Source organism: Oratosquilla oratoria, chromosome 4, assembly GCF_046742065.1.
Source record: "Oratosquilla oratoria isolate Oo_2021 chromosome 4, ASM4674206v1, whole genome shotgun sequence".
In the NCBI taxonomy this organism is placed as follows: Eukaryota; Metazoa; Arthropoda; class Malacostraca; order Stomatopoda; family Squillidae; genus Oratosquilla; species Oratosquilla oratoria.
In genome coordinates this window covers 39,668,662-39,695,439 of record NC_134780.1, presented here as the reverse complement: position 1 = coordinate 39,695,439, position 26,778 = coordinate 39,668,662, and the positions used below count along the sequence as shown (strand labels likewise).

The following is a 26,778-nucleotide window of genomic DNA, read 5'->3' as shown; positions in this document are numbered from 1 at the left end:
TGTTCTCCAATAATCATGCTTAGTTTTGTAATATGGTTTGTGTGTGTGTGTGTGTGTGTGTGTGTGTGTGTGTGTGTGTGTTTGGATATAAATACTTCTTTGTAAATCCCGTGTTTTCACGTTCGTTATTTTCCCTCGTTATTTTTTGTTCTTTCTATTCCTCTTCCCCTTCCTCTTTCCCACACACACTATCTTTATTGTGAAATATTAATACGAGTATTTTGGTCGTTTTGTGTAAAAATGTGTACCATGGTGCAAGTTGGTGCTTCGTGCAGAAGCGTAGCTATCACGGCGACTCCGCTGATGTAAACATTTATCGCTAACCACAACTGTGTAGCAGACATTCGATTTTTCATATTCCTATAACGTTGCCAGTTGTTGCTTTATTATCTATATATTCACTTGAAAACATTAGATTCATATTAGAGTTAATATACTTCTTGATAATTGTGTGTGTGTGTGTGTGTGTGTGTGTGTGTGTGTGTGTGTGTGTGTGTGTGTGTGTGTGTGTGTGTGTGAAAAACACTAAAATTACAATGTGTATGGACTTCAAATTTGAATAATTACTGCAGTGGAGGAAGTATATTTTTTTAAGTATATATTAGTTACAAAAGAGAAAGAATATAACAGTGTTTTTAATTTTTATTTCTCTAATGGCATAGTAATTATGTATTTCTCTGGTCGGTTGTAGCATTAATATTTCATTCAGCTTAAACGTATAAGAGCGTTGGTAACGAAATGTTAATTATTCAACCTGAACACAGAACAGCAGTTGAGACATTTTTGTAAAAAAAAAAATTCCATCACAAGTTCTTATAACAAAACCCGTAGGATCTTGTCTTGAATCTGAAAAGAAACAGTATACTCAGGGCATGATGAGGTTGGATGCAAAAAAAAAAATAAAATAAAAACAATCACACAAGTAGCAAATAAATCATTATAGCAGTTTATTCCATTGATGATTATCTAAATGAATCCTATTTTTTTTAACTGTATAACATCCCAGTGCCTCTGCAGGAAGCTTTGGAACTTTTTGAACAGAGTAATTACAATATACAGTAGAGTGTATGTATTCTAGAGTATGTGCAGTGTTGTATACCGTTAGGCTTATGGAGTATGGAACGGCTGGGCATTGTTGAAACGTTAGAAGAATCAAGAAGTCTGTGCTCGCTAATGTTAAGGTTATTTTTCTATTATTGTGCTTTAACTCGGATAGTTAGATACTTTTTTTTTTTTACAATTTATCATAAGTGACAAATCCCTAATATTTGCTTTGGAAGTTGATGGACAGATCTGTGGTAAACGTTAGTCGTTCCCGACGCTTTCTCTTCCGCATCTGCGGCTAATGCGATCATGACGTAGCTTCAAGACACTTCATGCTACTTATTCACTTAGCTCCGTCCTTTCTTCCCATCCCATCTCTTATGGTGAGGAATGTCAGCGATCTGAAGCGATTCCTGGTATTTAAGATGGTTGGAGGAGAAACTCTATACGTTTTCACTAGCGTGTGATGCGCTTTTGTTTGTTAACAAGATGTCCTCAATGCCCGTGCTGATCATTCTGCCTTCGTTTGATGTGTATCTCCATTAAGATTGCTATGGGAGATACGCGATATTTTCTTATTTATATCCGCCAACAAAGGCCTTTGATATCCTTCCTCCACCAATAACATGGAACGACGAAATTTATCGTATACATTTGAATCGTTTGAGGAATTCCCGTGCGCGCGTTTGATCTCCCGCCACAACAAACGGTAGCATGGCGTCGGTCGCTTTCTCACTCAAAAGTCGAGAGTTCTGTCGGCTTTTCCCCCCTCTGTTTCATTTGTGGAGAGGAATTTGCTAGAATTTATTTGTGCTGCATGCAGTGCGACAGAGTCGGAAGTAATATCGAGAACCGAATATAGAAGCAGATCAGACGACTTTACTGGCTCGCCGCGCAAAAAGTTCCCGCCAGGAAGTAGTGAAGCATTTGGCCTTTAACTGGCGTTGAGAAGGATCTGTCCTGTCATAGAATCGGACAAGTCTAGACGGAGAGTAACGTTGCGTAAATAATTTTTTTCTTTCTTGTAATAATTTTCATTCTCTTGTTTAATATTTATTTATTTTTTACTTGTGTTGTGCGGATATGACTCATGCACACACACGTGTAATCTTAAACTTAATGGCAAATTGTCATTATGTACACACGACTCTGAAATGTCTTAAATGTTAGATAAACAAGAGACGGGCGGTTCATTGCTCACATTGTTGTTCTTTCTTGCATCTGTGGTTGAGTTGTGTTTATTTCCTTTGCTACCAAGGAAGTGCTACCCCCCCCCCGAGAAGAATAAAATCGTCTTGAGACAGTCAGAATAAAAAGAGAAAGATACCTTACCCCCTTATCTACGAATATGAATTGAATAGCCTGGCGGCAGACTGAATTGATTAGATAGTGCCGCACTGTAAGGAAGGAGGTAGAGAGTGTGGGATGCTGTTTGTATAGTGCAGGAATTTTTGGCCTACTTTCTCACATACCCCGAATTTATGCACTGCTGTTCCCCAGCTTCCCGTAGACCATTCCAACTCTGACCTTCGCTATGCATCCGCTCCCACTAGATTTCTGTTTGTTGCCACACTATGTGGCCCACTAGGTGTTCATAGACCACAGGATGTGAATCACTGGTGTAATGGGCAAGGTGTCATGTGTATAAGGTGTTATAATGGTCATAGTTGCAGTGGGTACTTGAAGGATCGGATGCTGCTAGTTTGTTGCCAACTAAATTATTTCTTGGAAGTCAAATATGTGTTCAGTCTTGAAGATTCAATGCAGGAGAGTCGGACTATCCCCCAGAGGAACGATACATCCTCTGTGCCTCGCTGCGGTGGCATGATAAGGTTGTACATATGACTCGAAGTGCATGTACGTGGGTACAATTTGGGTTTAGCGGTGTGGGTGTGAGATTGGGCATGTGGGTAGAGGAATGATGTCATAAAGGGTGGGGCATGTATTTGGGTTGTAGTCGTAATGTGTCGGCGACAATTTGTGGTAGACTAGGTAGGAGCAGTATGCTACGCATGAGAAACTGGCTGATATACTATGAGAGATATATGTGATGTGCTTGGTAATAGGCGTTGGGGGTCACGAAATGCTGTGTTAGATGTGGACAATGTGATGTGTTTGGTGGAGTGGATGATATACAATGTTTGATGTGGACACAATTGGTGATGTGTTAGGTAGGGTGGAAATGAACTACTGTGTTAAGTATGTATTATACTCGGTGATGTGTTAGTTATATTAGTGGTTAATGTGCTGTGTCGGGAGAGTAAACACGGTAATGATGTTAGGGGAATGCATGACCGTCTTACATTCATGAGCATCGTACAATTAGTAGGGTCATAGGCAGTGTTAGATACGCAAGCCACCTAGGTAGAACTGAAGAAATTTAGACGATTTACCAAGCGACGAAAAAGAATAGATACCATGCTAGTCGCGTAAGAGGAAAAATTAAAATAGAATTCCAGTTTCGAGTGAATGTTTGGAATGGTTCCTCCCAGAAGTTTCCAGGCAAGAAGACCAAGAATTGGTCTTCCAGACATTCCACTGTTGCCCTCGGCAGACCCTTCCGGAGATTTGGTCCAGCAGACCATCAAAGACGGGTAATTAGGATGTGTTCCGGTTTCCTAATTGGTCTGAGGCGACTGACCCATCGGAGGTTCGTAGGTCGAGTCGACGACCGCTCAGTCGTTCGTAAGTCGAATCAGGTGTGGGGGGGATAAAGGTCTCCTTATTCTATTCATATTTCTCTTCACCCTGTTGGTAGATGATTTTAATCAGTTGAAGAGAAAATCCCGTAGGCATCAATGTTAAAGTAATCTAAAGTAACTTTATTCGATTCATGTTTAGCCACTCTGCTGCCAAATGTTCTTATTCAGCTGAGGAAATTCCCCAGGGGATTCCCTGGATTGAATAAAGTTGCCTGGCGACATCCAGAACCAATATAATTCAACTTAATTTGTAGTGGAAGGGTTAAATCTTAATGATGACTCCATTCTTTGACCCGTAAGGCTTAAAGGTCAACTGAGAAGGTTTTCAAAGAGGTGGTGAATATTTGCTAGCTGTATGGCTTAGTCACTTTTTGATAAAAAATGCAAAATCAAATCCTTATTATTACGCAATGTGATAAAAAGGCCTATCAAAATATCGGTAGCAGACGAACTTTTCCTTCGCCGACCTTCGGCTGTTCTCGTAAGGCTGTGACGTCAAGCTTGCTGTTTACATTCTGATGCATGCCATGTGCGTGCATTATAAAATGCCGTTCCGCGCTGCCAACTTGATCAGTGATCTGTCATATTTCGTGTGTTAGCAAGGTTTTATTAAGTATTTAGTTCGAAAATGGTTTATTGTGTCGCCGCATATTGCAACAATGATTCGATGAAACAAACATCAACGCTGGGATCGTATCACAAGGCTGTGTTTTCTTTACTCCCAAGTCCCAGCACTTTTTTTATGAAGCAGTGAAAGGAAGGCAAGTACATATGTAATTTCAAACATCTCTTGATGTAGTTTCACTACGCTAATTCAGGCACAATGGGTTTGAATTCATATTGAGAATGGGAAAATGTATGCATGGTGATTGAAAATTATCATGATTAATTTTCCACTTTCAGACTACTACTTGCTGCCTTGCATTTCAATGAAAATTCATGTAGAAAGCAGAAAAATGTAAAAAAAAAAATGGAGAGGCGCAATGGGCTATATCTTATCCCAAAGCCAAAATAGGTGTTGGAGTGGCGAAGAAGGAGGTTGATCTAACATATAGCGAGTGTATGAAGCATTATTGTGCTACATATTGCACCCAAACTATGAAACTGCATAGGACTTCCTTTGGACCAATGTGATAAATTCAAAATACTTATCTAAAAAGTTTGTATTCTTCTGATATGATAAACTAAACAATAAAATGTACAAAACAAATCTCATTTTTTATTTGCAGAATATGTACATATTTTACTTGGTGAATTACTGAGGTTGCGTTCTGAATATCCATCATACAAACTTGCAAGACATGCCAAACTTCAGTCCACCATGAAAGTTTCTGAACCAGTCTGTTCCAAGTATGAAAAACCAAGAGAAGTCTGACATCTAGAAACAAAGGTCCAGGTTTAATCGTCCAACACAGTGGTTTTTTTTCATATACCAAGGGCAAATAGCACTCCGAATATAATTCCAAGAATCTGAACCAAAGTCATTGCTGAAGTGTATTTAAACCCTGTGAAATGTCCTACTGGCGCAGGCAATTTTTTCCTAATTTGGTCATCAGCACACACTGGAAGGCGATTTCTTTTGCCCAGTCGTTGCCAACACCACTCCACTAAATTACGATAGGCAAGATACCTGTACAGCCTGAAAGAAAAAAATAACAATTTATGATTATTCATTTTGCTGCAAATTCATAAAGATATGCAGTTTTACATAGTCTATTGCATATATATATATATATATATATATATATATATATATATATATATATATATATATATATATATATATATAGTTATTTTTCATACGTATTTAAGAATATAAATTTGTATAAGATAAATAATATTTACCTCAAAACACAACTGCTACCACAATATCAGCAATGTTATTCAAATTAAAAGACCTGGACTTAAGTGCAAGTGACTCAACAATGGATAATATGGATGTAACTGAAATACTGCAATGCTACATGCACATATATAGGCCTGCTCACTTCTGCGGAAGTTGGTCATTCCCAATCGGCCCCTTGTCATTGATAAATCTATACATTGTCAATTCAAGAGCATATGGATTCAGGCAGACCACTGAAAATGCTGGGTGATGCACTGGCATCCGTTTGGCTCAAAGCTTTCCTTATGTTCTTGGATTGCGCTGTAATAAGAGCAACGCAAGCTCTGTCTGCCCTTTCGCTGTGGAACACCATGTCCACAGCTGCACCTGAAATAGTCAAATTCATGAATTTTAGCAAAGGAAACGGAGGGCCTGGTGGGGGGGGGAGGTAGCTGCTACTTCTGCAAGCTATAGGCTACCTGGGATAAAGTTAAAAGCTGAGCATATGTTAGAAAAATTAATAAAATTTCTACTTGTTCATAGGCCAATGGCATAGGCCTAACCATGCTAACCTCCTTGCATTGTGCACGTGGTCATCTTGGTGGTCATGCTGATGTTTTCCAACAAAATAAAATCAAAACCAGCACTGCTGAGCATGCTGGGGCTTGGTAGATAGGCCCATCAACGTCTGCTAGGTATTAGACCTACCATTTCATGCCTTCAAACCTTCATCCGCACATCTGATGACAAACCAACGAAATCATGTGTCTGGTCTGGTGTGTTGGTGGTGTACATTTATGTGTGTAAAGCGTGCATGCAGTAATGCATTCCGACGAACTCGCCAGTCCTTATTTCCTGCTCGTTCTGGGCGTTTATCCTCTGAAGATTTCTCGCTCTTGACATGTTCTTCGTCAGTTTAGTCTTGTTTTGATTTTCGAATTGGTTTGTACATGTATCCTTGTACCGTACTCTCATTGGAACACGCATCAAAATCCGGTAAATCTTCACTCGATGTGAAATCGCCATCGTGTTGCTCGCTGGCATACCTGACGTCATTAGTTGCCCTAGCGGTGGAAAATGTAACTACGATATTGAAAAGTTCGTCTGCTACCAGGCACTTTTAAGATCAAGCTATTTGGATAAAATAAAGACTATGAAATGCTAGAAAAGTGCATTTTAGTGTTCTAACTTCTTCCAAGTTATATTTTAATACATGAAATAACTTAAAATAAAAAAATCCAAAACCTTCTCAGTTGAAGCTTAAACAAAAGGGGGAGGGGATTTTTTCCTTGCGAATAAAATCGCATGGCGGCATCCAGAATGAACGCACAGTTTATTAATAGTGAATAATTGAATAGCATTATGTACATATTCCATTTTATCCCGCATAGAAAGGGGAAAATAGATATAGGGTGCGGCGTGATTTCTATCCATTCTTAAATCTCCTTTATCGAATTTATCAATCCACCTCCTCTTCGGCACGACATCCTGGCACGATTCCAGATGTTGTGTCAAATTTTCCCTCTTCCTCTTCACCTCCTCCCCCTTTCCCTCCTTCCTCCTCCTCCCTCCTCCCTCTTTAGTCGTCCTTGAACTTGGTTCGGTCGCCTCTCGAGGAGGAGGTGGATGAAGGTTGCGGGGGTGCGGGATGGCCTTGGCGCGCGTCCATAGAGCGAGATCATCGACACAAAATTTAATGTATTTCATTTAGATATTATCATAATTTGTATTTTATTTATTTTTCATTTTTATTGTATCTGGTATTTTTATTTTATCATCATTTTTATTTCATTCTTATTATCCTATTGATATTGTATTTATAAAGATTTCCACTTTCGCCCTAGTAACTTAATAAAATCGTCTGCTTCGTGAATAGAAGAAAAAATGTAAAGTGCGTCACCATGTTGAAGGAATCGACGGCTTTCCCGCGTCTGTTTTGTTGACTTTGCCACACATGTTGCCGAGATCGCCAACAATCGGGCGGGATTTTATGAGAGAAGTTGTCGTTTTCAACTTTGATGTGAAATCGTAATTTTACTTCTCTCCTATGCATTTATTATTATTATTATTATCATTATCATTATTATCATTATCATTATCATCATTATCATCATTATCATTATCATTATTATTATTATTTATTAAAGAAACGTATTAATACAGTAACAAAAACAATAACGAAAAATGTGTTTTCTCAAACTTTCAATATGACATTGCACAAATTGTTGAGTAAAGTTTAAATGGATTAACCAGAACATGGCAGCTTTGCTCTCTAATTAAAAATAAGTAAAGTAATTGGAAACCCAGAACGCCTTGTAAGAAAGTCCAGTTACTAATGACTAATTAATACAAAGTTAGTTGATCTAAGTGAATTACTTGCAGTTAACATGGGTGCCAACTGCCAAATCGAGAATAGAATGCAGGCAGTGTTGGTCAGTGTGGTACATGATAAAACACGTTTGAAGTAGACATATTAATCGAATGTTCTGCTTAAAGTTGCTCTTGTTTGAACAGTAGCCTATTAATGGTGGCATTTGGTAGTACTGAGTTGTCAGTATTTCATTTGTACATGCTATCTCTATTATTTATAAATGTTCAGTCGTTCTTATTAACAAGTTTCGGTAGAGTAAGATTATTTTAGATGGTTATATATATTTTTAACGATTTCTTCTTGACTTCGTTTCAGTTGGACATGGAAGATCAGAAGGCGTACGAGGCCATGTTGATTCGGCCGACGAATACATCAACGACGTTCTCCGTCATTGCGATGACGTCAGGTCGCAACATCCAGGCCTACCTACTTTCATGGTGGGACATTCCATGGTAAACAAGATTGATTTATTTGTAGGATGTTTTACCTTATTTATCTATTATTTTTATGTCTTAAGTCATAACAAAATGATCAGCATTCGATTTTGATGAAAATTAACTTCCAATTTCAAAGGAATCCTGTGTGCTCTATAGTCTATGATTCTAGCTGCCGCCAGGCGATTTTAAACAGCCGTAGGAAACCTAACTTAATTAAATGATAATCTTATTAAAATCTGAGTTGTCTGTCAGTCTCTTGTTGAACAATGTCGCGCAAGATGTCTGACGTGATGAGCCGAATTCAATTTAGTGATTTTTTTTTTTTCACTGTCTAGCGTTTAATTCTTGGGTGAATGAAATCGCCTGACGACAGCCAGAAGAAATATAAAAGTTAATATCAACGGAAATTATAATTAAAATCGAAATAATTGTGTAATGGCAAGAGCTGGCTTCGGTTACACATAGAAAACGGAACTTGAATTAATAAATCTTTATTTCACGTCAACACTTTCGTCAACTGATTTATTGTATCCAAATGTGACTTCGATTCTCGTTAGAAAAAGATAAATTGAGACAGGCAGCCTCTGCCGTTCAGGATAAAAAAAATTGTATAGAAAATATATAATTTCGAAAAAAAAAGGAAGTTCGATAGAAGAAACGACATTGCATCTGAGATGAAAAGAATTAGCCCTTTGACTTAGCCGTTCAAGTGGAAGGTGTACTTGTAAGAAATTTGTCAGTGTGTATTAATAATTGAATGCACACACACACACACACACACACACACACACACACACACACACACACACACACACACACAAATGAAGACATTCACACACGCACTGAAATATTAAGAAAAATTAATCTGAAAGAAAAAGACTGTATTCGAACGTGGCATATTATGCTCATTCCACCTTTAAAAGTTTGGCCTCCAGTGAATGGAACATTGGCATTTTCGTCGGAGCTTATCCTCTTAAAAGCGTTTTTTTCGGTATTTACTGCTTGCGTGCACACACACATACACACACACACACGCACACGACACACACACACACACACACACACACACACACACACATACACACACACACACGCACACGACACACACACACACACACACACACACACACGAATTTGAAGCTAGGTTTGACAATTAAAGAGTAATGGACAGAACCCCACGAGCATTGCTACTTTCCTGTATACTACAATTAGGTAAACGCGCGTACACACACACACACACACACACACACACACACACACACACACACACACACACATGATCTTACTAAGGTTGTTCCTTTCCTGTATACTACAATTAGGTAAACAAGTTAAAGATGGAAAATATGTAATCTAGAGGTCATTGTGAAGGGAACACGAACAAGGCCAAAGGATAGTAAGGAAATATAAAAAGAAATTCATACACAAAGAAAATGGTGGAAAATGGGCACAGGGAGGAAAAGTCTAAATAAGAATGTGAAACAGCAGAAAACGGTAGGATTGAATCGACGATGAAAAAGAAGGCGATAAAACTAACAAGATGGCAGAGAATAAGATGACAGTAAGTGGATTACTGTTATAAAGTGCAAATAAATCATATTCCAGCAAGAACAGAAAGACAAGCAAAAGAGAGAGAAGGCAGGAGAAATTGTACAAAGTAATTTCAGACCTTGAGAAATGCACAAAAAAGAAAGGGAAGACGATTATGCGCTGGGTAAATATTACAAGGAGGGGCACGACCAATGAGGATAAAAGTTTAGATTACAAATTGCGGTGAACGAGATAATGAAAAGTGCATGGAAACTAGTAAGTAAATAATTGAATTCAAGAATGTTTGAGTAAGAAGGGACGCGTCTGAGGAAGAAGGAGAATTCAATTTCAGTTTCAATTCATAATGGATTCCAGGCTCAGAACATAAGAACGAAGGAGACTGCAGGAGAACAGAAGGCCTGCACTAGGGAGTTCCATGTCCATTACCACCTGTCGTCCTAAGTACCTTCACCCATTGACATGAACGATACCATCCACTCAACATCAGTCTCCAACCCCACCAAGCACCACCACCAAGCACCACCACCAACCACCACCACCACCACCACCACCACCATTATCTGCCCTCTAAATCCTTTTAATCCCATTGAAGTGAGGCATAGCCTGTCGTTCGAGGACCTGAAACGATTGCTTCAGATCCCTGGTATCGGTATTTCGGCGACACAAGGTAACCTTCGCTTCTGCCCCCGAGGACAATGTCACACCGGCGCGGCGGGCCATGAGACGACCAGCAAAGGAAGATCGGCGCCTGCCCATCCCTCCTGAACCACGATACAAGGACTAATAAATACCTCTTAAAAATACGCTCACTGGCAAAAGCCCCCTTTTATACAACAACTGTCATTTCATTTCATTTTCCTACAGACTTCTCTTCCCTCCTCCCACAAAATCCGATCCGTTCGAGCGAGTGTTCTGGTTCAAGTAGTCCATATATAATATAGTCCACATCTTCCAGTCTTGAAGCTTTCCTTCCAGACCCTTCCCTCACGTCACCCACCTACTCTGTCCCTGCCATGTTGTTGTGCTAAGGGGAGAAGTTCAAATTAATGAGCACTCGATTTCGAGTGGAATTTAGTCTTTACATAAAAAATCCTTATTTCATATTCATCTTTTTATCTATTTGCTTGTTTATTTGTTGATATGTATCACAGTGAACAGCTAAAGCCCATCTTGTTATTGGAATCAACATCGTGCCAATATATTATGGTTCGAAGTTTCAGGATTCGTAAACAGTGTGTTGCATTGTGTACCAGTTGATTTTCCAGATTATATATAACCTTCCCCCCTTTCCTTTTATTTTCTTTTTCTTTCGTTTTTAGTTTCACAAGGTTATGGACCCAAAGATCTCCAGCCGGCATGTTTTGCCATTGTAGTTCATTGCCTTTTAAAAGCTTCGTTCGGAGTACAGATGTATAGTACCTGCGTTCGATTCCAAACGTATGGACGCCTGAAAAAGGCGATGTGTGCCTCGCTGAGGACGACAATGAAGGCATTCGAGTAACAAAGGCTCACCTGAACACTCACTCGCTAAGAGATCTGTTCTTTTCCCAGGCTTCGTGTATTAGCTCATTTTCTCTCCCCTCTCTCTCTCTCTCCTCTCTCTCTCTCTCTCTCTCTCTCTCTCTCTCTCTCTCTCTCTCTCTCTCTCCTCTCTCTCTCTCTCTCTCTTTCTTTCTTTCTTTCTTTCTTTCTTTCTTTCTTTCTTGTCCAGGTGTTCTTAGATTTTCCTTTACATGTGAGCTTTGTTGGTCATCTCGTTTGCTGCAGATCGTAGCCTGAACTTAAGTTTTATTAACCTGTACCTCCCTCTTTGTGTCTTAATATTCTAAACGCATTTTCTGTTTCACGTGAGTTTCAATCTTTTGTCGTTTGTTGTACGTTAGGGTCTGAACTTGAAAAAAACCCATTAGCTATGAACCTCCTTTTTTCATCTTTGTAACATCAACACGTTTTCTATTTATCAACACGTTTTCTATTTCATCTTGTGCATTGAGTCCTATTCTACAGTTGATATGTTTCATGTTTCCCTCTTATGTGATCTTTCATCCTAAGACTGACGCATTTCCCAGCATGTACTACATCTCGTAACAAGCACGTCTCTATTTATAGCACCTGGAACATTTTTCCTCTACATTTTCCTGGTCTTCCATCTTGTTTTCTATATCTCTCTCTGTTTAACTTTTTCTTCTGCATTTGTTTTCCTCCAATCCCTTTGTGTGTGTGTGTGTGTGTGTGTGTGTGTGTACACGCATGTGCGTATGTGTTTAAATAATAGTCTTCCTCGATTTTTTCCTTTGGACACTGGTGTATGTAAATAATATATGTAATAAAATATGCACTCTATGTAAACATGCACATGTGTGTATAAGAAAAACATAATACGTGTATGTATGCATATTGCTGCATACATTTACATAAGTAGTTACGCTTATACACACTTACGGATAAACACGGGAGACCAATCGATCTGACATCGTTTTTCATTTGTTTGTCGTCGTCCTCTTCCTGGACGAGGCGTCAATAGGAGGGAGAGGGGGAGGGGGAGGGAAGGGGGTGGAATGTAGATGAACTGATCTAAATACTCTAACGAAAGCGTAGTGAGAATGCTCGACCACACGCGCGCACACACACACACACACACACACACACACACACACACACACACACACACACACACACACACACACACACACACACTCGCACACACACTCGCACACACACACTCATACTCCGCACACACACTCATACTCCATACACACACACACACACACACACACACACACACACACACACACACACACACACACACACACACACACACACGAAATGTCATGCCTAAATGTACATTTAATAATTTTAGTTATAAAGTACATTTATTAATTTTAGTTTTAGATATGTTAGGGTTTCTTCGTAGTACCCTTGTAGTAAAAATATTAAATTTTACACATCCAAGTATGCATGTGTGTGTGTGTGTGTGTGTGTGTGTGTGTGTGTGTGTGTGCGTGCCCTGTCGCACCTTGTGGCATTCTTTTGTTGTGCCAGCTGTTGCCAGGCGCCCTGGCACCCTCTTGGCACCAGAGGGATCAGAAGCTGTATCGATTCAGTCCTTCCCTGCCCGGCTGGCACTTTTCTCCATACATCTGTCGCCAGTCGATTTAATTCGTCCCTCTGGCACCCTTCTCCCAAGGAAGGAAAGGGCCAAGTCTCTCGAGGCTCACTGACTCGAAAACCGCAGCCTCACAGTGCCTGGCAACGGTCCTCGGACCCGCCCGCAGATTCTTCTGGAAAGAAACCTTGAAATGGTGTTTGTGTTGTAAAAGTGTGAAAATGTGTCGCCGGTTGTGAGTCGTAGGGAGACGCGAGTCTTCGCCGGTTGTCATGAGCGAATCTGATTTTTCAGTTCTTTTCATTTCTCCATCCATAGACGGCCTCATTATGAACCAAATGGTCTCCTTTCTCTCTCTCTTCCACCGGTTATATGAGAATGATATTTTTAATGGGGATGCATTGGACAAACTTTTTTTGGTCGTTTCGCGTTTTTCGTATTTCTCTGATCTTAAGCGAATTGCGAACATTATTTATTGTCTTCGAGTCTTTCTACTTTGCACTCGTCTTTTGCATTTGGTGCTTCCATGAATCGGTCGGTCTGATTTTTTACTGGTTTTCATTTTTGCGTAGATTTTTTTCTTTCGTTTTTCTGCGCGTTTTAGTAAACATGTCGATATTTTCCGAACTGTATTTTTTGAGAAGTTTTTGAACTTTCACATTTGCTGGACTATTTGTGTGTGTGTACGTGTGTGTGTGTGTGTGTGTGTGTGTGTGTGATGAAATATTGGTTTCGCCTCACACGCCACAGACCCGAGTTCGATTCTTAAAACTCGGTAACGGATGCTACACCTGAGCAATCCCAGCACAAGGGGCAAATGTAGTCTCGGCTCCTTTATTATAGTACTGTACATGTGCATGCGTTTCAATTATCATGGCACTATTATACGTTAATTGTTTATATACACGTGTATACGCGCGCACACACACAAGCATCTTGCCTAGGGAGACAGTAACGGCCTATAGTGATGCTCGATCTCGGTGTGTCTTGTGTGTACATACAGAGAAAAGAAGAGATAAGTTTTTTCGTGTTTAGTCTTCTTCAGTTCACGCGTCCCCCCTCCCCCCGTAACCCCCCCCCCTGCCCCCCTTCGCCACATCGAACTTTCCCGGAAGCTGTCCGGAACAGAAGTGCAGGTGTTCTGTGTGAAGAAGGACAATGCTGCTCCGGATCTTCTAGAAACCGGAGTCTGTATTTGACGATCTCCTCCCCGGATACCTACCCTCCCCACCCACACGGACATCTATCCTTACCCCCACCCCGGGGAACTACCCACACCACCACGGACAACTACCCCCCCACCCCGGACAACTTCCCTCCGGACAACTACCCTCCCCACCCCACCCCGGAAAACTACCTCTCCTCACCCCACCCCGGACAACTACCTCTCCCCACCACTGGACGACTACTCCCTACCCTTGACAACTACCTCCCCCCCCCCGGACAATTACCCCCTCCCCCCAGACAACCCGCCCCCCCCCCCCGGACAACTACCCCTCCCCAGTTCCGGGACAACTCCCCTCCCCACCACTGGACAACTACTCCCTACCCCTGGCAACTACCTTCCCACCCCAAAGAACTACCCTCCCTACCCTGGACAACTGCACCCTCATCCCGGACAACTAACCACCCCCATCCCGGACAACTAACCACCCTCATTCCGGACAACTAACCACCCTCATCCCGGACAACTAAACCCCCCTCTCCGGATAACTAACCCACCCACCCTTCCACCAATCAACCCGGGCAACTACCCCTTCGTCCCGGACAACTGCTCCCCACCACATCCCGGATAACTACCCCCACCCCCCAGCCGGACATCCCCCCAACCCCCACTGCAGTTTGAATGCTATTATCCTGTTGTGGTCATATTAGAGGAAAGACTTAGAAAATTATTTTTTTTGTGAAGATTTGATAGCATATTTATTTGCATAGTTACTTGTTTATTCGATTATTTGTATTTTCCCTTATTCTTTAATTGGTATGTTTTTTTTTATCAAGACCTAACAACGTTTCTATTTATCTCTTTATTCATTATATCATTAATTATGTTTGTTTTCCTGATAGTACTATTGTAATTTAACTATTATTTTCATTATTTTTATTATTTTGGGGTGTCACCTCAACTGATTATATTCACCTGATTGGTTGAGGGAAATCACCGAAATGTTGGCTTATTTATTTATTTAATATATTTTATGTATTTATTTGTTTATGTGCTACGCATAGCTGCTACGTCATTGTATCAGCTGTATAATGTGTACAAATGTTGGTGCACGACAGCCTGCTTCCCTGACGCTGAGACACACGCGCGCGCGCACACACACACATAGACACACACACACACACACACACACACACACACACACACATAGACGCACACACACGCGCGCACACACACACACACACACACACACACACACACACACACACACACACACACACACACACACACACACACACACACACACACGTCGCCTTTGTGTCTCGAGAATGTGATGAACTGCACGACCCGCGCTGTTTTGACGACGACGACGACGACGACGACCTTCTCAGGTCGGGTGTCGCCCTCCCACCCACTCGGGGACCAATAGAAGAAATCGACTCCTGGCTGGCTCTCCACGAAAGGTGCCACCTCCTACTACTACGGAAGGGCCTCGGGTCGAGGTGTCTTTCTATCTATTTATCTGTCTATCTCACTGTTTCTTTCTCGTTCCCTCTCTTTCTGTGTGTGTGTATCGGAGAATCCTGATACATCATAAATCGAGTGTAAAATATTTTTGTAATAGAGTTCTACAGACCGTTCATGTGTACCTCTGCCCCTGTCCCCTTCTCCTCCTCCTCCTTGTCCTCGTCCTCCTCCCTTCCTCCTTCGTTCCTTCCTTCATCTTCCTTCATTTTTTCTTTTTCCTTTCCTCTTCCACATTCTTCCTTCCCCTTTTCCCTCCTCTTTCCTCTTCCTCTTCCTCCTACTCCTCGTGTAACTTTTCCTCGTATCATCCTCATCCTCCCTTTCTCCCTCTCGCACTCTTCTCTTCCTCCTCTTTTCCTCTTCGCTATTCCCACTCCCCTTAAACTCCCCCCTTCCCCCGGCGTGCCCCTCGTTCCCCTCTTACCCTCCCCCCTCCCCCCCACCCCTTACCGCCGCCGCCTCGTATCCGTGGTCCCGGATGTGGTTTCCCGCGATAGCCCGGGGTTGCTCCCGCTGTCCGGTCGCCGTTGTCCGGGGAACGTCCGGCTGGTGGTGGTAGGAGTGGTAGAAGTAGTGGTGGTGGTAGGGTTGGTGTGGTGGCGTTGGTGGTAGGGGTGATGGTGGTGGTAAGGGTGATAGTGGTTGTAGTGGTGGTAGGGGTGGTGGTGCAAATTTGCACGGTTTCTCTCTCTCTCTCTCTCTCTCTCTCTCTCTCTCTCTCTCTCTCTCTCTCTCTCTCTCTCTCTCTCTCTCTCTCTCTCTTTCTCTCTCTGACTACAACATTACGCAATAATCCGCATTGCAGAACACTGTTGGCAGTCTTTGGAGCAAGACGTTCGTACGAATCAATATATTGTGACAGTAATACCGATTCAATGCGTTTTATCAGTATATGATGTCAGTATTGTTGAGTCAGTATATGGAGTGAGCAATATTTAGTTATTGTGTCAATAATATTTGGTCAGTATACGTTGCAGCAGTATTGAATTAATGTGTCAGTATCAATGACTCAGTATGTTCAGTATCATAATTGCTTTAGTATTGTGTTGGTTGATATTGAGTCAATGTATTATGTTTAATACTATTGAGTCTCTAATATTGATTATTGATATTGTCATTAATATTAAGTCAATATATATAATCAGTATATTGTCAGTGATATTGAGACAATATATTAAGTAAAATTATTGTCAATGATATTGAATCAATATATTGAGTATATTGTGTCAGTATATTAAATCAGTATAGTCATTGATATTTAGTCAATATATTGTCTCTAATGTTGAGTCTTTATATTGTCATTAATATTAAGTGAACATATTGAGTAAATATATTGTCAGTGGTATTGAGTCAATATATTGTTTCAATGATACCGAGTAAGTATATTATTTCAAAATATTGTCAATATATTGTCACTGATAGTCAATATATTGTGAATATGTTATTGCGTCAATATATTGTCGGTTCGAGTACCATGACTTTTTGCCCCCTTTTATATCATTTTGCTTTTATATTTTTCAACGTTTCGGCCATTTTTTCCTGATTGGACGTTCGCACCCTCTTCCTGATGTCTATTTTCCATATATGGAAATTTGCATGGAACGCAGTTTTGAGTAAAAATTTTAACTCTTTCGCTGTGGATTGGTCTTCCTTGGGTGAATAAAATCGCCTAGCGGCAGCTTAGATAGATAAACGAATAAATGAAAAAATAGATAAATAAAAAACGTCGAGCTTAGAATATGGAAATCAAAATGGCGTTGCATGTCGAATATTACAATGAATATATATAAATGAATAAAATGATAAATGGATAAATTTATAATTTAAGAAATGAATAATTAGATAAATGGATAAAGTGATAAATTAAGAAATGAATAAGTAGATAAATGAACAAATGAATTAATATAATGGAATCAAGATGGCGTTGTATGTCGAATATTATAAATACATGAATAAATAAATGAACAAGTAATTTGATAAGTAGATAAATGAATGAATAAATGAATATAGAGCGGTAGTGACCTGGTTCCACGCGATCAGAATAAAATGGCGAATACACAAGAACGCATTAAAGTTTAAACCTTTGGCTGTATTACAGACTGGTTGTCCATTTAGTTTGACTGCCGCCAGGCTATTCTCTCTCTCTCTCTCTCTCTCTCTCTCTCTCTCTCTCTCTCTCTCTCTCTCTCTCTCTCTCTCTCTCTCTCTCTCTCTCTCTCTCTCTCTCTCTCTCTCTCTCCCCCCTTTCTCTCTCTCTTTCTCTCTCTCTCTTTCTCTCTCTCTCTTTCTCTCTTTCTCTCTTTCTCTCTTTCTTTCTCTCTTTCTCTCTCTCTTTCTCTCTCTCTCTTTCTCTCTCTCTTTCTCTCTCTCTCTCTCTCTCTCTCTCTCTCTCTCTCTCTCTCTCTCTCTCTCTCTCTCTCTCTCTCTCTCTCTCTCCCTAATCCCGAGGGGAAACCACCACCTACATAGCGAAAAGATCAAGTAATCCCACAGTTGGGATTATGTCTTTATGCCTTGGAATCCCCCACAGGACCCTGTACCCCTTTCCTTCAGGAGCTACTGACGAAGCAGGTGCATCCGCTTGGTGGCACTGGCCCTCTGGGAAGAGTGCCAGGGCGTCTTGTAGCGATGGACCTCCGATAGATAACCCCCTCGGGGGATCGATGAGGCCTCTGAGTTGACCTCCCTTGACCTTACTCTTGGGAAGAGCTTTCTAACTCTTTTCCGTCCTCGGTACCTCCCTTGTAGTCAGGTGTGGGTAGTCCGTCACCCTAACATGTGGTTACAGGGACGATGTTCAAATGCATTGTGTGTACAAGGAAAATACTTTACCAGCAACACCCCCCAATATATATATATATATATCAGAAATTATTTAAATGTTTTTTTATAACGAGAATTGATATTGAAAAGGGAAACACATTTACATGTGTAATCTTGTTACAGTTGAACACTGCCGTCACCCAAGTGTTCGAAACGCTATATTTTCTGTTGCTTCTTGTTTCACTGAATACAAATCCACAGCTCCATAGTACGTTCCCATGTCCTCTAGTAGATCTGGCTGGGAAGAAACTTTTTTTTTTTTTTTTCTTTTTTTTTTTAGTACCGAGTGGTAGGAAGAAGGAATCAGTCGCTTTTTTTTTTTAGTATGCAATATAGTCAACGTGGTGAATGTTGATGGCTTTCGTGGGGCGGGGTACAAGCAGCTGGGAGATAATTCTATACGACGTCCGTATCGGAGGAGCACAATCATGTACCCATCGTTCGATTCACTCAATTTGTTATTAAAGGTTGTACAGGTGTTGTGGCAATGGTCCAGACGAGATTAAGAGAATTAATAATTTCTATTTATATACAGTATATTCAATTTTTTTACATTTATTCTTTATTCATTTAATAATTTCTTTCGTCCAATTACGGAAAGAGCGACCGTTCAATTGTTCCTGCAATGAAGCATTGAGCAAAAGCGCCCTCCATTCACACATTGGACCTTTTTTTCCATTTGTTATTGCATGCCTCTACATGTTTTTGTGAGGTTCATAATTCTAAGGCTTCTTTTGGAAATATGAAAGCTTTCGCACTATTCCACAAGAGACCACCATAAACGAACACAATTATTTATATTTTATTTTATATATATGTACTTTATTTTTTTATATATATTTACTTTATTTTTTATTTATTTATTTATTTATTTTTTGCTCAAACACACGAGCTCAAAACAAGAGTCGAAATTAATTTCAAACCCACTTTGTATATTATAATGTAAAATCTTGTTTATATTTTGTAATTCTTAAAGACTGTAAAAGATGTGATTATGTTTTAGATGTACTGATTCATATGAAAACACGAAACTTCTTTGATTCACGCTGTCAGTACAGCTAGTAATTTCGGGAAAAATAGTTCAAGAATGATCAAGGATACAATCTTTTTATTTTCACTTCCGAAATTATATTGTTTTATGTTGAACATCGTGATAAATGAAAGTGGAGGAAGAAAAAAAAAATGGGGAAGGAAAAGAGTAATGTGTTTTATCTTTTAGATCCCTTGTGGTGTTTTAAGATGGTCCTGAGGTTTTATTCAACAATTATTTTAGTGCTTCCTTTATTTCCCATTTTCTTCATCTTTACTAAGAAAAAATATTATTTTATATTATTCTTTATATTACTCTTTTATTTTTTATTGTTTCTTTTCAAACGTACATCTTTATATTCTTTTTTGTCGTATTGCCATTAGATATGCCTTAGTTGGTATTGTGAATCTAAATGTTGGTTTCTTATTGTCCCACAATTGTATCGGGTAAAGGGTAAAGAGAAATTTAGAGGAAAAAATCTTGAAAGGAAAGACAGGAGAGAACACACGGAGACGACAACCATTGTTCAGTTTTTTATTAATAAGAGGGTTATGTATCTCACGCACAGTGTTTTGATATTTGGATAACAAGATCCCCGAGAGCTGCATCGTTGTGGACACGATAAATGTAATATGTGAGCTATCCAAAATATGCAAATGTATCCCTATTTATGGTTATATTAACATAAACCTGTTTGTATAAAAAGTTTTTAATGTAAGGGCCCTATTGAGTGTAGAAAGGTACAAAATATTCAACAAAGCAATAAATATTTGCATAATTCCGTGCATCACGGTCACGGTTCTTTGTCATCGCAAATTTATATGAGGAGAGCTGGAGTGGAAAAGGAGAAAGTAGACAGGGTTGATGAAAGAGTATTGGGATGGTTTGGACACGTGGAAAGAATGAGTGAAGAAAGATTAGTAACAGAGGTGTGGGTGGAGTGAACTTGAAGGGACGACCGAGGATGAGATGGATGGATGGGGTAAAAGGGGCGATGAGCAAGGGAGGAGCTGGGGGAGGGTGGTAGGGAGTGGTTATGTATGTATGATGTTTTGACATAGTCCAAAGGGATTTCTCCCCGTCTTCTCTTTTGCTGTATGAGGGGACGGAGAGGGTGGGGTCGCCGATTAAGTCTAAGTGGCCTTGCTATGGATATACTGTATCTTGCTGCATTGTTTTTGACCCAGGGCAGTGGACGGGAGACAGGGATGACCCGTTGTCCATAAGGAGCTAAGATGGAAGTGGGGAAAGAATGGTGTATGGGAGTGGATACTTGCCTTTTGACTTGGCTACCTCACTTATAAAGGGGGAAAAGTCCTTGGTGTGTGTGTGTGTATGTGTGTGTGTGTGTGTGTGTGTGCGCGCGTATATATATATATATATATATATATATATATATATATATATATATTATTGAGACATTCTGACAGGTTAGGTTGACGTAAGCGGAGTAAGAAACACAGGAGTCTTACTCTTGAGTTTATTCCTGACTAGTTTCGGAGGTATGCTTTTTCAAAGGTATGCTTTGAAAAAGGATACCTACGAAACTAGTCAGGAATAAACTCAAGACTAAGACTCCTGTGTTTCCTACTCCGCTTACGTCATGTACATATATATATATATATATATATATATATATATATATATATAATGTGTGTGTATATGTGTATATATGTGCATATATATGGATATGTGTGTATATATAATATAATATATATATATATATATATATATATATATATATATATATATTATATTCTCTGATTTTCTTTTCGTTATATTATCTTGGTGTTCCATTTCGTGTTGTTTTGTTGTCTGAGTTAACTTGACATTTTGAAAGCTTTCAACTCGACTGTAAATGAATCACTATTTTTTTTTTCAGGGAATGTTAGCAGTTCTTGTCTTTCTCCCTTTACTCAACTGACGCGTTGCTGAATTATACACTGTATGTATGCGTGTGTGTGTGTGTGTGTGTGTGTGTGTGTGTGTGTGTGTGTGTGTGTGTGTGTGTGTGTGTGTATATACTGTATATGTATATATATATATCTATATATATATATGCACATGTATGTATATATATACATATATATATATATATATATATACATATTTAATTAGCTTTTACACGACGAATAAAATCATGCAGCGACAATTAGTAAAGTGTAAAGGACCACGTGTAACGTAAGGGAAGGGTCTCGCTTGACAATGAATAAAATCGCCTGGCGCTTGCCAGAATAAAAGGAAAATGTCGCACGGTACGGAAGGAGCCAACATGTACTCTGCGAGTCGTTACTTCAACTCTCGTGGGTGGGGAGTTGGATGTGTTTGTGTGTGCGTGTAAGGTCACAGCATTACCCACAGATCGGTCATATATGAGCTCTGAGCTCTCTTCAGGGAGGGAAACAGCTGTCGATCACGAGTCCAACACGTGATCCATGACCATGGTGAATCACACACGGACATGTTTTGTATAAGATGAATATGTAATTTGTTACATAACTCAATAATTACGTAGTTCCAGTCCCCATTCTCTGTCTAATCTGATATATTGACAATAATTATGAAATGTCACATATTTACGTTCACAAATTTGTTTGATATCTCGACATTTATGTCGGTTAGCTTGTTCGAAAAAAATACGAACAATATTTCCACGAATGCGTCGTCATATGAGATAACGTAAAATTATGTAAACTGGAAAATATATTATGAAATTTTAAGAAATATTATAGTTTTGCTCATTTTACATGGGATGGGGTACAAGATTTTTTTTTTTTCAGATTTAAGTAAATTTACTTTAACGATTTGATAAAAAAAAATAGATAAGTGAAAATAAAATTGGGATAACAGATAAATAGAATTTCAGAAAACGTTTTTAAGTTACTTTTCGTGCAGTGTAATATTGCGGACATGTAAAACTGACCCGCTATGTATTTAGAGCTTCGGGCTGGGTAACCAGTGGCACGCGAAGCACACACACACACATGTATATGTGTGTGTGTGTGTATATATATATATATATATATATATATATATATATATATATATATATATATATATAATACATTTTTTCACGAAAAACTAATTTTGAAACCCTCCTTGCGACAATTTTGATAAAAGATCTCTCTCTGTTTAGTTGTTGCATCCTTCACCAGGTGGCTTGACGTGGTGCAACTACCTTTACTATAATTTCATAGATTATTTCAAGTTTCATAACTATTGTTTATCTATTTATTTTTATCTTAATATTTGAAAAGGTTCCCGCAATACTTAAAATGTAGTGAATATCTTTTCATCAATTTCGGTTCGCCTCGAATATTGGCCGGTTTTGGCACGCGCGCTCGAAAAGGTTACCCAGCCCTGGCCTAGCAGTAAATAGTGACAACTCTAGGACACGAATATAGAAAGGGAGTGTGAATAAGTGTATATTCGCCCAGCAATATTATGAACTCAACATTTCGTTTATGATATTTTCGCAAAAATGCCGCAATAATGATAACGACAATTATGATAATTATAATGATTATAATGAATATAATGATGATTATAATGATTATAGTGATGATTATAATGATAATAATAGTAATAATGATGATGTAGGAAAATGAGTGATTTTATTTTAATGGACCGAGGGTGAAAATATATAGTAATGACATTGTTGTCACGAACTGTTTCTTCTCGGTCAGAATTTAAGGATTTTTTTTTTTCTTTTTACATATTGTGATTTAATTTCCACATTTTTATTTTAGCCATTAACACAAGTTACAACGAGGAAGAGGAAATTTGGAGAGAAAATGAGAAATAGAGAGAGAGAAAAGGAGAAATAGAGAGAGAGAAAAGGAGAAATAGAGAGAGAGAAAAGGAGAAATAGAGAGAGAGAAGGAGAAATAGAGAGAGAAAAAGAAATAGAGAGAAAAATAGAGAAAAAGAAATGGAGAGAGATAAAAATATAGAGAAAAAGAAATAGTGAAAAAGAGAGACAGAAAAAGATTAAGAGAGAAAGAGAGAGAAAGAAAGAGAGGAGGGGAAATCGAAGAGGCGGGTGGGGGGGTAGAGAGAAGCAGAGCGATATAGAGTTAAGTGCAACACCAATGATGCTTTTATTTATTATTTTCTATTAAGTCGTATATTGAGGTAACCTTTTCACATTTTACACGTCCATTAACGATATATATATATATTTTTTCCCTTCTTTTCTCTTATTTCGACATGCAAAACGTTCAAATATGAATAAAATAAAGTGAGAAAAGGGAAAAGAAAAATACGATCGACTTGTGAAAAGAATTAACTTGGAATGGACATGGATACAAGATAGAATACCACTATAAGCTCAAAGTTAAATTGATAAAGATTGTAAAAAGAAATCTATGATTTTTGTTGATGTTTGATTTATTTATAACTATTTTGCCTTTTATTTGTCATTCCGTTTCAGTATACTTATTTGTTTTTGTCGTCGCTCTACGAAATGTTTAGGAAAAAAATATTGGAACGAAAATTAATCTCGAACGTGAACGAATACCAAAACGATTCTGATTATGTATTTATTTGATCTAATTCTATTATTTATATTTATTATTTATTCTAAATATTTATTTTTGTATGATTTTTGTTATTAGAAAATTTCAAATTACAATTGTTACATCATCACCGGGACGATCATTCTTTGCGCACGCACATACACACACTCACACACACACATACACATACACACACACACACACACACGCACACGCACACGCACACGCGCGCTTGCACGGGCGGCCTCAATGCCTCTCGATCCATTTCCTCGTATATTTGGCCCCGAAAAAGGCGCGCTGAAAATGCATGTAGAGAATTAAATGTTCCCTCGTTTTCATGATTTCATATTTATGCATTTCCTGCTACCATGGTTTTAGCATTTTATGCAGAAAAAAATTAAACGAGACGGGTAGCCAAGTCTCCTTTGCATATGTGAATATGTGTGTACGCATTTGCCTGTGTACACATGTATGTTTGTACACATGTGGGTATGGCTTAGAGGGGGAAACTGGATTTAGTCTAAAGGCACCGTCCAAATTTCAGAGGCCCGATGCTGAAGTCGACCTAACATAAAGTGGAGATTATCCATGCGTATATCATAGACGCCTGAATAAGGTGCCCTTCATCGTATATTTTCTTTAAGATAGCATCAAATGAATGTCTTAAAAGAGGGTCAGATTCCTTAAAAGGGGATTAGATCCCTTAAAAGAGGATAAGATACCTTAAAAGAGGATAAAAATCTATACAAGAAGATAGAATACATTAAAAGAGGATATAATTCGTTAAAAGAGGATTAGATCCCTTAACAGTGGATCAGATCCTGTAAAAGGGGATGAAAGCCATCCTTTATGGTTTGAACCCTTAAACGGAAGGTTTCCTTGGGTGAATAAAATTATCTGGCGGCAGAGGCTGGAGGTTCTCTTTAGCTGAATAGTCCAGACAGGCTCTCAATGATGAGCCTATTCATACTGTCAAAGCATTTTCTAGTCCCTGCCTAGATCTTATATAGAAAAAATCAAGGCTGTGTGATGTGTTTTAGAACTCTGGATTTTGCCGTGGCACTGTCTACATAGATTTTTGCCTTGGCACTGTCTAGCTTTTTACCTTGGCACTGTCTAGCTTTTTATTTTGGGCACTGTCTAGATTTTTGCCTTGGGACTGTCTAGCTTTTTACCTTGGCACTGTCTAACTTTTTATTTTGGGCAGTGTCTAGATTTTTACCTTGACATTGTCTAATTTTTTACCTTGGTATTGTGTAGGTTCTTGCCTTGGCACTAACTTTTTACCTTGGCATAACCTACATTCTGCCCTTGGCACTGTCCAGATTTTTGCCTTGGCATTCTCTAGACTTTTTCTTGACACTGTTTAGACTTATGCCACGGCATTGTCTAGATCTTTGTCTTGACACTAGACTGGACCTTGAATGGTGCCAGTCGATTTTAGTCAGGTAACGAGCGGATCCCATATTGAGATGAAGTGGGGAACCCTCGTTGGTTTTTCGAACTGAAGAGAACGCGCTTGGCTAGAACCTATATATAGCCACAGGCGCATTCTCTAGTGCCTTTTACACAAACCCATCTATCATGTGCATTTTTCTCTCCTCGCCCGGCCACGCAGCTTTTAGGAGTGTAGCCCCTGGCTAGGAGAAAGAGAGTGTTTGGGGGCTGAAGCTTGCTGGCCAGAGAGAAAGAGAGAGGGGGGAGAGGGGGGTTGTTAAGTGTTGCCCAGGGGGTGCTTTACTGACGTAACACGTCTATTGGGAATCTCTCTAAAATTCGGAAGTTTCCAGTATTCGAGACGAAAATGCTCTTTGGCAGTATATTAGACGATTCTGGAGTCCGCGATTTTTTTTTTTTTTTTTTCCTCCAACGGCCAAGAACTCTGCCCGGATACAGACCCCTCCTCTTCCTCCTCCTCCTCCTCCTCCTCCTCCCCTTCCTCCTCTTCCTCCTCCCCTTCCTCCTCCTCCCCTTCCTCCTCCTCCCCTTCCTCCTCCTCCCCTTCCTCCTCCTCCCCTTCCTCCTCCTCTTCCTCCTCCTCCCCCTCCTCCTCCTCCCCCTCCTCCTCCTCCTCCCCTCCTCCTCCTCCTCCTCCTCCTCCTTCTCCTCCTCCTCCTCCCCCTCCTCCTCCTCTTCCTCCTCCTCCTCCTCTTCCTCCTCCTCCCCTTCCTCCTCCTCCCCTTCCTCCTCCTCCCCTTCCTCCTCCTCCCCTTCCTCCTCCTCCCCTTCCTCCTCCCCAGATTGCTCTTCCTATTGTGAACCTCCAAAATTAATCTTCCCTTATTCCCCCCTCCTCCTCCTCCTGTTTTTCTTCCTTCTCATATTCCTCCCCATCCTGTTCTCCTCCTCCTCTTCCTGCTTCTCTTGTTCTTCCTCCTCCCCCTGTTCCTCCTCCTTCTATTCCTCCACATACTGTTATCCCCCTCCTCCTCCTCCTCTCCCTCCACATGCTGTTATCCTCCTCCTCCTCTCCCCCAGCTCTTCCCGTCCATTTCCCTTCTTTCCAGCCTATAGGAGGGTCTTCTTCCTTCTCTTCTCTTCTCTTCTCTTTTCCCCTCCTCTCCCATTCCCTTCTCTTCCCTCCATTTTCGTTTATTTTCATTTTTTTACATTCCCTTTCGTTCCCTCCCATTCCCTTTCCTTCCCTTTTTGTTCCTTCTCTTTATTTCCCTTTCCTTCCCTT

At 39.8% G+C, this 26,778-nt stretch overlaps 1 protein-coding gene across 1 annotated transcript in view; it reads left to right on the top strand.

Moving 5' to 3' along the window:
• The window catches only part of LOC143024792 (monoglyceride lipase-like), a 138,561-nt gene that overhangs the window by 98,204 nt on the left and 13,579 nt on the right, over positions 1-26,778 (top strand). The window contains exon 3 of the mRNA XM_076183991.1: positions 8,258-8,394. Coding sequence (XP_076040106.1) covers positions 8,258-8,394 — 137 coding nt within the window. The remainder of the gene's footprint in view (positions 1-8,257; positions 8,395-26,778) is intronic.